Here is a 17,910-nt window from a genome sequence, read left to right on the forward strand (position 1 = left end):
TGCAAAATGTGGAATACATGGTTCCTGTCTCTTTGCCCAAGCCTAAATTTGGGGCCTGACTCTACTCTTACACTGCCTACCTTTTTTAAGAAAGGCTTGTAAAAGCCATACACCCTTCCTTGTTTCCGATCCATTTGGCTGCACACCAAGGACAGGGTTTGCTCCTGTTTCCAGCAATGTGGACCTGCCCCATCCTCAGCCACGTCACAGCCTGCGTAAGCAGGATTGGATTTAGTCCCTGCTCAGCAATATATGTGTGAGCAGCTGAAGGGATTCTTTCCAGGAGAACAGTAGAGGGAATAAGCCTTTGTGTTTCCCATGTAGTTACTATACCAGCTCTGCTACTGTCTGTTGGCTTAATTTGTGTCCCTGAGAACTTTCTGCCACTGGTGTTGCTCAGGATGGCATCTGTATCAGGTTAGGACAGGTCCCAGGTCTGGCCAGGCTCTGGGCAGAGTACCAGGGACAAGCACAGTTTCTGAGCAGTGACCCAGCCAGTAAATTCAGGATGTGAAACAGCGCAGCTGGTATTTCATGCTGGGAAGCTTCTTCTCCCCCAGGAGGGAGGCAGCAGCAACTTTCCGCACCTGTTGAAATCTCCATGCACCCAGAGGAGGCCAGAGGGGATCCAGGACAGGGAGAGATGCTGTGCCTTCCCCAGGGTCACAGAACCCTTTGAGTGATGGCAGACCTCAAAATAGAGCCCTTCTAATCTGATAGCCATCAAACCACGTGGCTTTACAACTGCTCTGCTTCACTCTTTCTGTGTGGGTGCTCTGCTTCCTGTGCCAGCAGCACCAGGTCAAGCACAGCTCCACCAAAAGTTTTAATATTAAGAAGAACACTGAGACTTGTGGTCTGAGTTATGAGTGGAAGTTTAGGTTCGTTCCTTTTTCTAGTTTTGTTTCTTCAAAAAAAAGGAAACACACCTTTAAGTAGTGAAATCAGAAAATAAGGAAGCAAAATGTTTTCTAAAGAAGGTTTTGTTTGTTGTGAGCACTGCCTGGTCATAATTACTATTTAGTGTAAATAGTAATGTCTATACATGTGTATGTATGTTTAGTTATGTAGACACCTGATATCCAATCTGATATACACTAACTATGCAAGGCATAGTTAAAAAAAACCCACCAATGCAAAGGCAAGGGAGCAGAGCAGGGAGCAGATGCCTTGTTTTGTTTCTAGAGCTGGAGCTACAGTTTGCTGATGCTAACCTACTTCTTTCCAAGAAGGTAAGACAGAGCATCCAGCAATCCAGCCTATTTTTTACATAATGATAAAATTATATCAGTGATATCATGGCCAGTGATAAAAGTAAGAGGAAAAGGTCAGTGTAGATTATTATGATTTTCTGGTAAGGAGGGCAGAAGTCAATAGGTATCTAAATCAGACAGCTATTTTTCTCTCAGAAAAGGTGAGTTTTCCATGTTTGAAAATTTCATTCTGGGGACTTATGTGATACAGTGGCCCTCTGGTTTTGACTAAGTGGGAAAGCAATTCCACTCTGGTGTTGTTTCCTATGAAAAGCAAAACATTCCTATGTGTGAGCCAGCAACCCAAGCAGACAGCATCTTCAGGACTCTCCCTCTATTGCTTGCAGTCCACAGGGTAAAGCAGGGATAAGAGCACAAGACAGCTGCTGGAAGCTTTTGGGTTAGAGGAGGCAGTGGCTGCTGCCAAGCCAAGATGATGTTGGCACTGCCTGTCTTTGGCAGCAGCAGATGACCCTATGTCTTGCTCCCACACCGCTCTGTTGAGTTTCACTTGGAGCCCAGGCTCCCTCTAGGCCAGTATTTGGGTGTTTTTCCTGATTTCTTCCTTGGATCAGATGAGACATCTGTATCCCTGGGAGCAGGAAGGGCGCAGTGCTCCCTCTGTGCATCACTTCACATTGCTACTGAGAGAGCCTTGGTACCCCAGCTGAGGTTAGTGAGCCGGGATGTTCGGCACATCCTTGGTGCTGTAAATTACATTCTCCATCCTCTGCACAGCCACACATGTGCCACATGTTCACTGTGCATGTCAGTGCAGTCATTGATAATGATTGGGATCCTGGGATCACCACAGTGACTTGTTTGCAGGGGCAAGTTTCCTGAACTTGGCAGAAGATGATACCTCGAGGCCCCTAGCAGGTCAGGGAGGCAGGAGATGATGCTGAGGGAAAGCGAGCCTGTGGATGGTGGGATGCAGGGGTAGCCCTGCTCCATGGGGTTAGAACCTTCTCCAGCAGGAGGTCAAAAAGGCAAAGTTTCTTGGGAGGTGAATTATCAGTGGGAGCAATATCGTCAGGTCAAGCACATTGGTGCTGGGGTAATACAGTTAAGGTGCAGAGCCTTGGAGGGAGCCCGGCCGAGGAGTGCAGCATTAAAGCAATGAGACCAGCTTAATCTGCCCCAAGTGAGGGCAGTGGGGTCTTTAATATTGTGTCAGGCTCGCAGGCCCTTGTTGGCGGGTTATTCTTCACGGCAGCTAATGCCACTGGGCTAACTGAATTAGCCCCTCCTTCCGCGGGGTGAGCGTGGGGTTGCCGGGAGGGCGATCGTGCCTCGCAGCTGCAGGGAGAGCGAGTGATGGCCTGGAAATTCAATCAGGTGAGGAGCCATTGCCATCCCCGAAGGACAGGGAGCAGCCCAATTGGGGAGGAGAGCCCGGACGGGAATGCCAGTGACTGGCTCCATGCGGTCCCTGGGCAGGGTGGTCCCTCCAGGGATTGCTCCCTGCTCTGGATGGCATGGAGTGCTGTCCTGCAGTCTGCTGCTCTGCATCCATCAGCCTTCTGGGAGTGCCCCAATAGAGAGCTCATCCATACCTCTGTGCTCATTTCCAACTTGCTCATGGCTAGGTGCCATAATCCCTTGCATCCATAGGGAACTATGGCAAAGGGACATGATGGGTGGGACATGCAGTGTGTCTCCAGCTAAGATGGGCATCCCTAGCGTCCATCCTCCAGCAAATTTGCAGCATTTCTGTTTGACTGGAGGTGAGGGTTGACCAGATGGCCTTGCCTAAGGAGCTGGCAAGTGGGCCTTCTTTCTGGCTTTGCTGTTGGGATGAGGTGCTCCCCAAACAAACCCCACTGAGTGAGTGCATGATCCTCTTTGTAAAGCCCTGAGGGAAGTGCACCTAAGGAGGACAGCTAAGGGGCTGGCTACAGCAATGGCCTATCAGGAGTTCCCCACCAGGACCAATTTTCTGTCCTTAACAGATGGAAGGAAAAAAGAAACTGAACCTTGTAGGCATTTGCTTGTTGTCCTCCAAAACCGTCACTGCTTTTTTTCTCTCCCTGTCCCGGCAATGGCTTTCTTCTTCATATCTAATTACAAGCACACTCCTGGTGAATCCTGCAGCACACCCTGAGTGGATGATGATGGCCCTGTCCAGCACTTCCTGAATGGTGCTGAGCTCACCTGCGTGCCTGGGGTCCGGGATAGCCTGCGCTCAGGTGGTGGCACTTTGTCAGCCCCAAAGGCAGGAATGATGGCAGAAGTCACAGAGAATGCTGTGGTCTCAGGGTCTGGAACAGCAGAGCCATTGCAGAGGGTCACTCCCTTCCTAGGGATTGAGACACTCCCTAGGGCGAGGGAGTGTCTCGCCCTACCACACCAGAGCTGAAGCCCCTGTCCCTTTGCCCCTGCTGCCAAGGCAGACAGATTCTCCTTTGCTTTCCTATATGCCCCTTTGCTCTTCAAACCTGCCCCATCTCTCTCTATCCCCCCTTCCCTCACATTATTATAAATTGAGGCTTTGGCTGCCTTTAAATAGTCATATCTCTCAGACAAGCTCATGTCAGCCATAAATTTTACAGTAATGATGATTTTCTAAGTGGGTTGACTGGAGCTATTTCCGCTTCAGCCTCAAGTTACTGCACATGTCCCCCCCAGGGTCTGGCAGCCTCATTTGTTGTCCCCCTAATTGTCATTTCTCCCATACTCACTTGGGCAGAAGCTGGAAGGAAAACTGACTCTGCTGCTGCCCCTGGCCTTCTTGGTTTTCCCACCTGGGAAGGGGTTTTGGAGGACGGGAGGGAACTGCAGGGGTGAGACAGCACTGGCTGCCTCTAACACAGGCAGGGGGAATGGCTGCAGAATCCCACCATATGGATGCCCTTACTTCTCTCTGTGCCCCCTCCCCAGCCGAGTGAAACCAGCCCCGACGTGTGAAAGCTGTAATTGCAGGTAATCCCCCCTGCACTGTGCATGGTTTGAATTTGGCAGAGCAGGAATGTGAAAGGGAGAAGGGGAATTACTGCCCAGACGTGCTGCAGGGCCAACATCTGCACGAGTCATCAGTGCACATCTGGCTGCAGCAGCCTGCACTTGTATCCCAGCTGGTCACTTTTTAGCCCATTGGGCTAAAATTGAGCTGTCTCAAGCTCCCACTTAAGGGCTGGACATGGACACGTTGGTACTGGGAACCTTAGGTTGGAGGAATTACTCCTTCAGCTACTATTGCTGCTGATGATGAGTGGTCACTCACACTTAATGACTTCATTTTTCTATTTGTAAAATATATTTAGGCTGTCTGAAGTGCCATACTCAAGGGTACCCATCTCTAGCTCTTTCATAGAGTACCTGTGCCATCGTCTTCCAGGTGCTGCTTTACAACACCCCAATGAGATGCTGGAGCAAAGGAAGAGTTTCCTGACTCCACATACAGCTGAGATCAATGAGGTGGAGGTCCCTCCTTACTTTTTGTTTCTCCTGAGCACAATCCCAAGAGACAGCAAGCTTTCTGAAGGATTTCTGCCTTGCAGAATGTGGCCTTTGCGAAGGAAGAAGCAAAGCAGGATGGGCAAAGTAGGACTTAAATGGTGTCAGTACCAGAGGTTTTTGTTGTCTCCAGGTGCCCTAGAGCCCAGTGATCAGTTTACACTGGGTAAGGATGGAGAGCCTCCATCACACTGACAAGATGTACTCTTGGTAATTCCTTGCATTTTCTGGCTGTGGCTGGGAAGCTTGTCCTGCACTCTAGGAAGGTTGCTGCGACCAAGGAGGAAGCAAAAATGGTGGGGGACATGGAATGGCTCAGGGCACCAACAGAGGCTGAGGTTTTGGTGAGGAGAAGCTGTTTTATCCAATGCCTGTTTTCTGTTGCTGGGCTTGATCTGATCTCCAGTGAGAGGGAAGTTAAGCATCTGAAGATCCACCCATGGCTGTTCTCTGGGTGAGGGCTTGCCCTGGATAGCGCTCTGACTGTCTCATCCCTGATTGTCTTAAACCCGCTGTATGTCCTTGAAAGAAAAGAGCTGCTGAACTTTCTCATCCCAACCCTTCATCTCTGAGGTTTTGTTGGGAATGTGCATTGTCAAGGAGTAAATCCTTGCTGCCAGTGAGCTGCAATGTGATGGGAGGCTTTAAGCAGCAGGTGTGTGTTTTGCATCTCCTCACAAATACTGCTGAGCACCCTCCCTCATAAGGAGCCTGCTTGGGACTGAATCAGAAGCAAAAGCTTCTTTTGTTTTGCCCTCCCTGCTCTCTCAGCCCTCAGGAAAGCAGCTTCAACTCGTTCAGTGAGACAGCAAACACAACCTCCTCCCAGGCAGTCGTGGATTCCCAGATAACCCCCCGGCTTTCTGAGGGCAGTGCAGGTTTCAGAAGCATTGTCTCTTTGGAAATTAATTTTCCTGTCGATTTCCTTATTTCTCTTAATTGATGAGGGGCAAGTCTTAGGCGTGTTGCCAGCGGCACCAGCCACAGCCTCCCGTAGGTATCAGTAGAGCCAAAAGCACTAGCGCCGAGGGTTGGAGAGTGTAATGAACTCTCAGAGGACTCGTTGCAGCTCAGCCCATGCTCTAGATTAGCTGAGGAATCATCTGGCCCAGCTATTAACTGTCCCATTTAACATCATAAATTATTAACCTAATTTTGAAGAGGGTTGGTGACGGATCACGCTGATTTTGTCCGCTTTTCTGCAGCCTCTCGCACAGCCTGCTGGTGTGGAGTAAGCCACGGGCAGGGCCTGAGGGTCTGTGCCTCCGGAGGAAGGGAGAGACAGGGCAGCACAGTCAGCTGGCTGAAGAAGGACTAGTTCTAGCTCTTCCTCCAGTCCACTGGAGAGCTCAGGAAGAAGTCTGAGCAGGGGGAATACCCCACAATGTAAGAGCTGCTCTGGGGAGGAGCAAAGCCACTCACTCCTCAATACATCTGCACTCATGTGGGGCACATATGCACCCCTGTGGCTGGGTGTCCAGGACCTCCACCTCTTGCTGGGTACTAGTATGTGCTGGCCACTCTCAGTGGAAGTATTTACCAGAGGCATTTTTTAGCTGGCTGAAATTCTTATGTCAAGAAGTTCATATGTCTTATGTGAAATTCATACGTCAAGGACCTGGAGTCAGGAGTTTTTCTTATGCTTATAGACGAGAACTTGTTTGAAAAGTTTCCTTCCTGGGAAAAGTTTTAAATAGAATTGTAGGGGAAAGTGGATTCTTTGCTGTAAAAGTTTTAAACCTTTCAGAAGGTTTTTTAAAGACAATTGATGTGTAATGAAAATTTAAGGGATACCATCCTTTCTTTTGCCTTTGTCTTTGAGAAGAGAGAAGAGAGATGTGTGCAGGAGGAAAGGGCTAAGAACTGCACTCAAACCAGCGTTTCTTTTAATTGAGTGGAAAAATTTTGAAATCGTTTGGTCTGTTGAAAAAAACATACAAACCCAAAGGAGAGCAAGCTCTGAAATCCTTGTAAAATGCCTCTTTCATTCTGGTGTCACCAAAAGGACTTTTTGTTTCCCTGCAAGCAGCTGTGCTGCTCGGTGCTGCCTGTCTGTGGTGTGCAAGCACATGGCCCTGGGCTGGCCGTGTGTGTGTTCTCAGGCTCTGTCCTACAGAGGGATGCAGGGCAGTATTTGGAAGTCAGCATTGCCCCCAGTCCCACCCTGCTCCAAGGCTGCACAAGGTGCAGTGGGTGTAGGACCATGCATCACTGCCACACATCTCCCTGGATGGAGATGCTTGGGCTGAACTGATGGTAAAACACACCCCCCAAAAAACCCCAAACACAAGCACAAAAAAGTGCTTTTGGTTATGGTGAGAACATGGAAAAGAGTCGGTATTAAATTCACAAGAGCCTGTACCACTAACTTCCTCATCCCTGAGTACCCACCTACTAAACACAAGTGCATGTAGCTCATCATGTGCTTGCTGCCACTCTTCCCCTTAAACAGTGAAAGAGGGAGTCCTGAATTTGCAGACTCACAGCATTGGTGCTCTCATACTCCCTGTACTGGATGCCAGGCTTCACACATGTAGACTGGAGGAGGAAATCGCCTTTGCCAGAGGCCCAAACCTCGCTGTGCACGTGCAGTACAGACCCACCCAGGACTGATGGCCAGCACACGGATATAAAATACAGCGCCCTGCCATAAAACATGCACTGCTAGTCTATATATTTTGCAATCCCTTTAAAGATTTTTTTTCTTTAAACCCCTCACCCTAGCTCCCTCCCCATTCTCCCCCCAAAAAATTATTATAAAGAATTATTGCCATTAGTACGTCTTTCCCAGTGAAAGGAGAAAATCGCCTCATTCATAATTTATACCCTCAATTACTATTAATAAAGAAATATTTCAGCAGAAAATCGCCTGGGAAAATTACACGTAACATTGCATTAACATTCTATTTGAACATTTTCATCACATTTGTTATAGAGTTAATAAGAGGGATATGCTCCCCTGACTTCTTCATGAAATTATGGGCTGCCTATGATAGTTTAATCTTTTAGACTTTATATAATATATTCACTTTACTAATTGAGCTATCCAAGGAGCAGTTAGGGATGTTCTTAAACGTGGAAGACAAAGTAATCAGGGCCGTGACTTCCTGACAAGAAGATCTTCTTCCGGAGATGAGGAGCTGCACATGTGTGAGGGGCACACACGTATGTGTTCGTGTGCAGATGTGCCACTCCATTAGCCCTTCTGTTAATGTCCTGCCTGTATTTGGAAGTGAACATGAATGAAGGGTGGAGGTGATTTTCTGACTTTCAAAATATTCCCCAAAACATCCATTTCAGAGTGAAAGGGGGTCAGGTGAATTTGAGCAAACAAAGTATTATTCTGGGAATAGGAAATGCCCAGCATGGGGAGCTTCTCAGGAGCAGCACTTCAGGTAGACAAGCCTTTATGCTCAAATTCACCTCCACCCACAGTCATGCACAGATGATCTCCAAAACTCTGGATAGGGAAATAGGCTGGGGTGTACAACCCCTCTTCTGCTCCTTGGACCTTCTGCTTCACCATGTGATGTCATTCAGGACATACAGTGCAGAAAGGCTTCCCCCCACCCAGGGTACAAACAAACCCAAAATTAGGCTGTAGGGAAGAAGTGAGGTAGGTGTGGGCAGTGAGAGATAAGGAGGCACTTGAAAGACGGACACCATGACAGTGCCACCATGGGCATTGCTCTGGACAATCTGTTTGTCTCCAGAAAATGTAGCAACAGGAAGGTTTTGGTAACTCATTCTTCTGCTCTTGTGCCTGCAGCAACTGGAGCCTTGGTCCAGACTCAGCTGCTCTCGGACCCTTCCTTGCACAGATGCAGCATTGGGCACTGAGATTTGAGCCCAAATTTGGGAGGTGAACCCATGTCAGGGTCTCTCTGCGAGATCCTCCTTTCCCCTCCATATGCACACAAGGGGCCCCTTATCATTATGTGATCCAGGACTCCTGGCTTCAAGCAGGAGGCTTCCCAGGGCAACATCAGAAAGTTTTCCACCAGGTCTGTGTCAGGAAAGGCTGGATCATCAGCATGCTGGAAGTTGCTCACTCATTAAGCCTAAATTAATGTAGCCCCTAGCAGGTGCAAAGAGGGATCCATCCCTGCAGAGCAGTGGCCCTGCCACTGGAGATGAGGTGAACCTCTGTTCACTGCCCTGATAAAGGAGGCTGCAGTAGCACAAGATCAGCTGCTTCATTTCACATCCATGGGGCTCTCACATCCCCTCTGCATCCACTGAGACCAGACATGGACATGGAAAGGGTGTCAGGGCAGAAGGCGGCACACAGGCTCCTAAGTGAGAGTTTTCAGTCACCCCTGAAACCACTCTTGTGACTCCCAGCCTCTCCAAACTTGTGGCCAATGCTGACAGCAACCCAGAGCTTTAATTAAATAATGTGTCAGTATTCATTAGATGGAACTCATTAAACAGCAAATAAGAGCCTGGGTGTTGCTGAGTCCTGCAGAAAGGAGCTACTACAGGTGAGGCAGTCTGGGATGGCAGGAGACCCCCATGCTGCAGGGCAGGCAGGTGAGGTCCCATCACTCCACAGCAGACCAAGGCCAGTGCATACCAGCAGAGATGGCAATCAGTGTGGGTAGAGTGCAAGGGGGGGTTGACAGTGAGCACCCCTCCTCCAGCTCCCCAAGGTTAGTCTGTTTACAAAGCCTTCAACCCATCACATCTGTCCAGGCTCAGCTGCTCAGACTCCTGGAGCGACACCCAGTTCTGTCATCCAGAAGAGGAGCTAAGCTCCTGCCAGTCTTGCCTTCCCAGCCCACGTGAGCCCATCAAGAAGAGAGGGATGGATGAGTGAAAGCAAGAAAAAAAGTGACTGCAGTGTAAGGTATGGAGAGCAGAGAATCCATGCATGGCTGCATGAGCCATGCAACTCCTCCAATGCTTTCATGGTGGAGCATGGTTGTTCCCAGCTGGCTTCACACGGAATGTGAATATGTTATTATAGAGCTCATTGCTGAGCTTGCAACCAGTGTTTTCCAGGGTGGTGGTTTGCCACCAGCCAGCACCAATGAAGGCTGTAGCCACCTGGACCACTGAAGAACTATTCTGGGCAAACAGCAGCCCATGCAAGCCCACATCTCCTCATTGCTTCCCAGATGGGGAGGGGGCCACAGAGCTGCCATGTGTGCAAGTACATGGAGAGTGCAGGGAGTTGGGCACTTTTCCAGGGACCGCATGGTCAGTCTGGGAACAGCAGAGGCGAGGGAAGGTGAGGCTTGAACTGTCCACCCCAGAGATGGCCACTGCCTGGCCCTGGGCAGGATGGACCATGCTGTAAACAGGACAAGGCTTGTAAACAGGGCTCCAGCTGGGATAAATTTAGCCCTTTGGGGCTGTAGCCCTGGCGCGGCAGGACACGGTGTCAGGGTATTGTCGAGGAGAGAGAGAAAGAAGCTGAATAAACAAACACAGCTTGTCCCTTTTTCTTTTTTTTCTTTCTTTTTTTTTTTTTTTGTCCCAGCCGGACAATTGTTGTTTCAGCCGGACAATTGCCCTGCAGATTGAGGGAACAGGCTGGAGTTCAAGTGAATTTGGCTTCCATTGCCTCCCTTTTCACATTGTGTTTTCATATCAGAATGTATCCTGGCATATATGGGGAGAGTGTCCATACCTGTGTGTGTCAGTAACTCCATGGATGCTCTGCACACATCTTTAGGCTGGCCCACAGGGATAGGGCCTGCTTTGCATCCCAGGTGAGGCTGAGCGAGTTGACATTGTCTATCATGCAGGACTTGGCTGTCACCTTATGCACCAGACTAACACTTGTGTGTGTCCATGTGCACACATGCAAGGTGATCATGGGTAGAGCAGCTCTGGAGGTATCCCTCCATAGCAGAGGGACACTGTAGAGCTGAAAGTCTTTGCAGAACTTTAGAAACAGAAATCAGGACTTGAATTCCGTTTCTCTTTTTCTGTCATAGGGTTTGGACAAGTTGTATTCCCTTGACAAAACCATCTGTGATCTCCAGAGCAAGGGGCGTGTATCTTTTCTTCCAGTTCTGCTCTTTGAGACCCAAGTCTTTTTCTAAAGGCTGTGTTTAGAGGCAGCCTAATTTTCACATCTTAATTTTATTTTTCTCACATCTTTCTCTGACACACACATACACACACATGCTTCTATTGGAAAAACGATTTTAATACCCATGGCACATTGTCCTGGTGTGATATAAAATCCAATGACATGTGGCATTTGGAAAAGGTCACTTCCCCCATCAGGATTCATTATCCTACCTCATCCTGGGAAGCTGTGGGGTTGCCCCCTCCCCTGCAGACCCCTTGCCCCCTCCCCAGCTACAAGAGGCAACCAGGGAGAGGGGATGAAGCATTGGGTGGCCATGCCATGGACCTTGGCAGTGTCAAGCAGTTTCTGCAGCAAGGGCTCTTTCTTATTTGATGTCTCTGCACTTCCTGGTGCCTTAATTTTGCTCCTGCCACACAGCAGGAGGACTTAGAGGGATGTGCTGCTGGGAAAGCCCTGTGGGGTGCACAGGGCTGGGTTTGGCTTTTGCTTGCCTGCCCGTGCTTACTGCTGCCTGTCTGTTCCCTGTCAAGTCAGAGCTGGCACTTGTGGAGCCTTTGCTCTGCTTGGTTTTGTAAGGGAAACCCTCCCCTTCCCTGTTTCACTTGTCCAAATTTCTGGCTGGGCTGACTGGGAAGTGCCTGTCCATGTCAGTGCTCACTGCCACCTAGACAGAACTGAGAAGAGAAACTGGAGAACACATGGAAAGCCCAGCTCCTCACCAGCTTCCCCACCAAGCATAGGGATGCTCACAGCAGGGCAAGAGTGACAAGCTCTCTTGGGGTTCTTGCATGTTTTTGCCTTTCTTGGACTCATTTCTGCTCAGTCTTTCCCAGGACCATCTTTGTCCAAGCTGTTTCCAACCCAGCCTCGAGCAATTCCCTGGAGGGCAGAAGGGTGCAGGCCAAACTTGCTGTGTAGGTTGTTTAGGGGTTCTTGGGGGATGCAGTCCCTTGCAGAGCAGAGCATGGACTGCTCCCTGTGGCTGTTCCATGGGAAGGGAACTGGGAGCCAGGACTTTTCCACTTGCTCACTAACTGCCTTGGGGCACCTTGGCCAAGGCATAACCCTGTTCCCCACCTAGAAGGGAGGGGAGAGGTGAGGGCAGGTGCACTGAGCATGCAGTGGGCTCCAGGCTTAGTGAGAAGGGCAGGAGAAGGGAAAGAGGAACAGTTTTTACTGGGGGGAGAAGGATTTTATTTGCAGCAGGGAGTGGGATTTAATGCTTGATGGAGATGACTTCTCAGAGTGCTGAGGGTGATGGTGATTGGAGCCCCTTCCTACCATATAAACACCAATGAGTTATGGGTACCCCAGCCTCTAATTACACAGTCAGTCCCAAATAGGCTGTGTCTAACGAGGCTGACAGACTAATATCTCAAGAGCCCTTAATGTGTTATCATCTCTTGCTGTATGACCTCATATTTATAACTGCTCTGGTAGGAGGTTGAGAAATGTCCTTCTCTTCCCCAAGCCCCCTCCCCAACTTTCCCCCCCCAGAGCAGCAGCTCTTCAGCCTCATCTGTTAGGATCAGGAGGAGAGAGGCGACTTCCCTCCATCTATCATCAGAGGAGTTCACGCTATTAGATGATTAAAGACATTTTTTATAATATTTGGAAGAGGCTTTGAAATGTCTCTCAAACAGTGTGATTAATGCCTGCTTAACCCTTGCCTGGCTGGGATGACATGGTGGGGAGGCATCCCAGGGCAGGACTCCCCAGGCATCTCAGCAGTCACCCAGCCGTTGGGCACCCCAGGCCCTGACAAGGTGTGATTCATGAGCATGGGGCACCTGCAGGAAACTCCGGCCTCCAGGCAGTTCCTAATGCACCCGGGGACTCTGTGGTTTCTGAGGCTGCAACGGTTGGGGCAGGAGGAAGCCCTGTCTGCCCCCTCTCCAGCACTTACACAAGAGGCCCCAGAGCTCTGCCAGTCCAGGTCTGCAAGCTGAACCATTCCACACTGATACTGTGGGTTTCAAGGAAGGGCAAGGAGAGGGGGTGAACAACCCGTGCCCATTCCCAACTGGCCTGAGCTGGTGGAATGCTTGCTTTCCTCATTTCCTGTTCTTTTTACTCTGTTGCTCCAGATAAAGTGTCTCACAAAATATCATTGGCATCTTAGATGCTCCAGTAGGATCCACCTTCAGGGTGTTGCAGCCTTGCTCCAAGTTTGCCATAAAGACCCATGGGGCTGGTGGACACATTCACACTGAAATTGGTGTCAGCATTGTCTCATACCTGCCAAAGGCCAAATTACCAGTGTTCCCTGATGTTGGTTCCCATGGGGGAGTGGAAATTTGACCTCAGATGGGGGAAGTATGCCCACCTCCTATGATCATAGGCACAATGTTTCATAATCTCAATTTCTTGTCAATTGATTGCCAGATAGAAGCGACAACCAAAGAGGGCCCCAGGCGTCTGCAACTGCCACTCATCGTATGATTTTAACTCTCCCCCTCTGTAAGTTTGCATTATTTTCTTGTTGTTGTTGTTGTTGTTATCTAAAGAATACCCCCTCCCTCCCCCTCCAAAAAGCCTTCTAGAAATTTGAACACCCTTGTTGATTTGGTATTCTATGTATAAATAGCTAAGAAGGGTTAATGCATGATTAATAGGTGTTTTATTAAAATGGTTAATCTGTCATATAGAGTCAAAAGGATCAATAGATTTCTTATAAATGTGGCTTAAAATCATCTTTAGCACCAATGCTTATGGGCTTAAAACCCTGGACAGGGCATTTAGAGGACCTGGGGGGTCTCCTGTTAACTCCTTCCAACTATTTTGTCACCTGAAGTGTGACTATTCAGATGGAGAAAAGTCAACAAGGGGCTGCACATTCTTTTATGGTTACCATCCACCTTATTATTGATGTTGCACCTGAGTGACAGAAAAGGGAAGTAGAAAGCAAGAGAAACTGGGGACGCAGCTGGATAAATGCTCTTTGTTATAACAGTCAGCAGCACCTGAGTGGATCAAGGCTGGGGCATGGCCAGGCTGTCTCAAATCCATTAGGTGCCTCTTCAAAACAGCAAACATTGGCCAAGCATCACCCATCACAGCTTGGCTCCTTCTCAAAGTTGCACTGCCTCTACACCAGGGTGAGGTGGGGGGATTCCAGCCTTGCACAGAGGTGAAGCCATGTGCCTAGTGTGAGGCAGTGTGGCAGTGGCCAGGGAGGACTTGCCTGCTGCCACCCGAGTCACCTCAGCCCCAGGGGCTGCTCTTCTGGCAGCTGGATGATGGTGGGTCTGGTTGGCCCAGCCTTTTGGGATGCCTGTTCCAAGCTGCTGTTTGGTAAATCCCGTAACACCATAACAAATCCCAGAGACGCTGAGCTGCCGACCCCCAGTGCGAGGTCTCTGCAGGAGGAGGTGCTGTTTAGACACAGGTTGACACAGGAGCCTCTGAGCCAGCCCAGGCAGACGGAGTGCAGCCCCCTCTGCCCCCTCAGTGCCCGACACAGCATCCTGTCCTCCAGCAGAGGAGAGATCCAGAGGTCATGCAGGGGATCTGTGGACCAGCTTGGACAGCAATGCAGAGTACAGCAAGAGCAACTGGCACTGGCAAATGTTTCCTGAGTGATTTTGGCAGCCTTGGCTGTGGATGTTGGCCACACCACTCATGCAGTGGAGACCTAGACCTGCTGCCTCGTCAGCAGAGCAGATTTTGGTGTGCTGGGACCAGTCCTGGTGCCCTGAAACCCCTCAGCGTGTCTCCATTTCTCCTTCCCAGGAGCATTTGTGCCACTTTTGTGCAGCCCCTGGCACTACAAGCATGCCCAAGATTGGAGACTCACTCAGAGGCTGCTGGGAGCTGCTGCTCTCTGATGATTTGGCCATGCAAAGTTACTCTGCTGCAGCCCCTCTCCCTCACTCCCTTGCCCTGCATGAGGGCTCAGCCCCATTCCCCACCAGCTCTGCTCCCTACCCAGCCCCACAGCCCATGCCAGCCAACTGGATTCAAACCAGTCAAGGTGAAATAAAGGCAAGGTCATCCTATTGCTTTCCCTTTCTCTTCCCTGCTTCTCCTGCACTCAGCTGCTTCAAGTTGTTCAAGGCTGGCTTGAACAACTCCCGCCTTCCAGGAAATCCCAAGTTTGCCCCATCCAGCTGGCAGGTGTGTACCTGGCACAGGGATCTCAGCCTTCTGGGAGGACATCACTGCCTCCACCTCCCACCCCCACCAGTGCTCTCTGTGGGACTGGGCAGAGATTTTCCAGACTCCTTGCATCCAGCCCTCTCCATCCCTGTCTCATTGCTTATTTCTGGGCTGTTGTGTTCCACAGGGAGAATTTGTTTCTGTCCGGAGCAGATCCCCAGACAGTCTGAAACCTCTGAGGATTTATCAACTTAAGCTTTTGTTTGTGGGTGTCCAGGACCCTCTGCCTCATAGCCAAGCCCAGATGTTTCTCTGTCTCCTCCATGGAGCCTGGTGACGCCCAGGAGCACTGACCCTTCTCTTCCCTGATGGATGTCCAGTCACGCAGCTTCCCTGGTCACACACATGCATGCAAAGGCTGCTGCTGGGGGCAGGATGCTGCAGTCACAGAAACAGGGGACATGTCCATCCTACCTACCAGGAAGGTGATGGCCGTGGCTCTTTCTGGCTTTGGTTTCCAGGGCTGCCAAGGGAGGTGGCCCAAGGTGAAGCACACTGGGCTCCCAGCACAGGAATCTCCTGGGATCCTTAGATCATGTTCAGCCCACCCTGGGACTGGTGGGGGAAGTCTGGGCTTGTCCCCTTGCAGCCCCCAAATTGCATCCCTGCTTGCCCCCCTGCTCCACAGGGAGCTGGGAGGGCTGGGCACAAGCAAGGTGTCACCTCCCTTGCTTGTCTCAGGGGCCAGCAGGGACCTACCCTCAATGTCTAGTACAGCTGAAACAGCAGCAGCCACCTGTTCTGAGTGACAAGAGGGTGACGGTGGGGCAGCTCTTCATCTAAGCAAATGTTGAGCTGCCCTGTGACCAGGGTGGGGAGTTTAGGGTCCCTCCCAACATTTAGGTCTATTAGGACAGAGCTATTGACTGACATAGTTAGCAGCTGGGGTTGTGTTTCCAAATCACCACCACTGCCGTTTTAGATGGGACCCCGCTTGTCACCAGCCTCCCTCTCACTGTCATCTCGTCCCAGAGGCCACTGTGTCAGTGACAGAAAGCTGCTCTGGAGGGCAGTGGAGTGTGACAGAGAAGGAAAGGGGTGCAGGGCTGGTCCACCAAAGCACCGCCCCTGCAGACCCATCCCCTCCCTGGCTGCCCGCATTCCTCTGCAGCAGCGCCAAGAAGGGGGCGACCAACCTTTGGCATGTTTATTGACACTCCCTGAGTTCATACTGTGACTCTACAATCTTTCCCTGAGATTATTAAGAATTAATTGATCACTTTTATATTCCCCCCGATACCCGGTGCTGCTTTGCGACAGGCGGCAGGAGGAGGGAAGGGAGGCGGGAGGAGGGTGGGGTGTGTGTAAAAAACACACTGATAAATGTTAATTACTCTTTTACAGCCCTTGTCAAATTCCAGAGCAAGTCGTAAATTCATTAAACTCTAACGGATTAAGCACATGCAGCTTATTTAGTCGCCATAAACAAGATCATTTGGATGTTGATTTTCCCCTTTTTATTGCTGCAGCAGAAAAGGGGAAAAAAATCAGATGAGGGAAGCAGTTGGTGGTTACAGGGGAGTCAGAAAAGTTTGGATTTATTTTATATCTTGTTTCCTTGCTCTGTGGCAGCTCTTTGTAGTGTATCAGCCCTTGGGTTGTGCCTGGTCAGTGTCTTTCCAGGGAGGCTGGCTATCCCAGGGGCTGTGTCAATACCCCAGACGGGATGGACAGCCCTGGGAAGGAAAGGCCATGCTGTACAAAGGGTGTTCATGTCCTCTCCGTGCTCCAGTGATGCCTTTATGATGCTGAGGCTCTTAAAGACCCAAGCAAGGCCTGGATAAGCAGAGATGGGATGCTTGAAGACCTTTCAGTGATGTTTTTGGTTGTGATTGCTGCTCTGCTCTCCATCATGCTGCGAGGTCTCCAAGGGTAAGTTTTCTCCAGCAAGGCTTATCCAGGCCTCTGGGATGCAGGAGTCTGCCCACTCTGCAAAGGATTGTGCAGACTAAGTCAGCATAGAAGCAGCTTTGCTCATTCTGGGATGTTTTAGCTTATTAAATGCCGTCCCCAAAGTGCTGACTGTGCCCAAGCGAGTGAGATGACCCCTATCAAACCCAGCCAAGAGAGAGAGGAGAGAGGAGAGGGAAGTCATGCTGTTGGGCAGGGACATGGTGCCTTTGGCTGTTCTGAACAGGGGAACATGGCCCAAGGTCTGACAACCCGCCCGGTGAGTTTGCCTTCCTCTGCTTGCCTGTGTTAATAATCCAGGCTGACCTCCTGAGCTGTGGGAGTGGTGGAAGGAGAATGAGAGGAGGGTCATGGAGATTAATTAATACTCAGGACTCTAATTACGAGTTTCTTCAACACTGGACTTCTAATGAGGAACAGGGGCTGAGGCAGCCCTGAGTCCTGCTGCCCCCCAGCTGGCCCTGCTGATACACCTCCTGCTGCCTTGCAGGAGGGGTTTTACTAGGAAAGAGATAGCAATTAGCCCCTGGGCACCAGCATCTCCCACTGCAGCTTTGGTTCTCCAGGCTGTGTGTCCAACAAGTTGCCACTGCTGCATAATTCTGTCCATGCCTTGGGCTGAGCATTGGAGACCTGCTGCTATCCTTGGCATAGCCAGCTCCCTGCTTTGGTACAGTGGGACAAGGACAGGAGGTGGCCTGGGGCAGCAGAGATCCTTGGTGGGTGTCACGGCCTGGCTCTGTGCAGTGGAGGGTGCTCCGCAGGTGTGGAGCTGGCAGGAGCCATGGCACTGCTGGTTCTGTGGTGCTGGTCAGGCATCTCCAGCAGTATTGGCCCTGGGACACAGATCTGCTTCTCCAGCATCTCCCAGCCTCTGACAATGCTGTGCTCACCAGGAGCTGCAGGCAGCCATGCACTGCAGGCAGCAGAGGGAACTCTAAACACCTCACTGGAGCTTGCTGCCTGGCTGCTGCCAGAAAAATTTCAGGCTTTTACTTTAGAGTCCTCAGCAGCTCTTCTCCTAAAGGAGGTGACCTGGGCACTGGAAGGTGGCTGGCTTCCTCCCGCCCCATCTTAGCCCATCTG

General features: G+C 50.5%; 1 protein-coding gene across 4 annotated transcripts in view; it reads left to right on the top strand.

Annotated features, from left to right (window-relative positions):
* RNF220 (ring finger protein 220) overlaps positions 1 to 17,910 on the top strand; it is a 215,850-nt gene that overhangs the window by 72,350 nt on the left and 125,590 nt on the right. For 2 of the 4 annotated variants that reach the window (XM_015636627.1, XM_015636630.1), the window contains exon 2: positions 13,141 to 13,215. The exons of the other annotated variants lie outside the window; for them this stretch is intronic. In XM_015636627.1, the coding sequence (XP_015492113.1) occupies positions 13,141 to 13,215 (75 nt within the window). The remainder of the gene's footprint in view (positions 1 to 13,140; positions 13,216 to 17,910) is intronic. 4 annotated transcript variants of the gene reach the window in all.

The sequence above is a fragment of the Parus major genome, chromosome 8, assembly GCF_001522545.3.
Source record: "Parus major isolate Abel chromosome 8, Parus_major1.1, whole genome shotgun sequence".
Taxonomy (NCBI): domain Eukaryota; kingdom Metazoa; phylum Chordata; class Aves; order Passeriformes; family Paridae; genus Parus; species Parus major.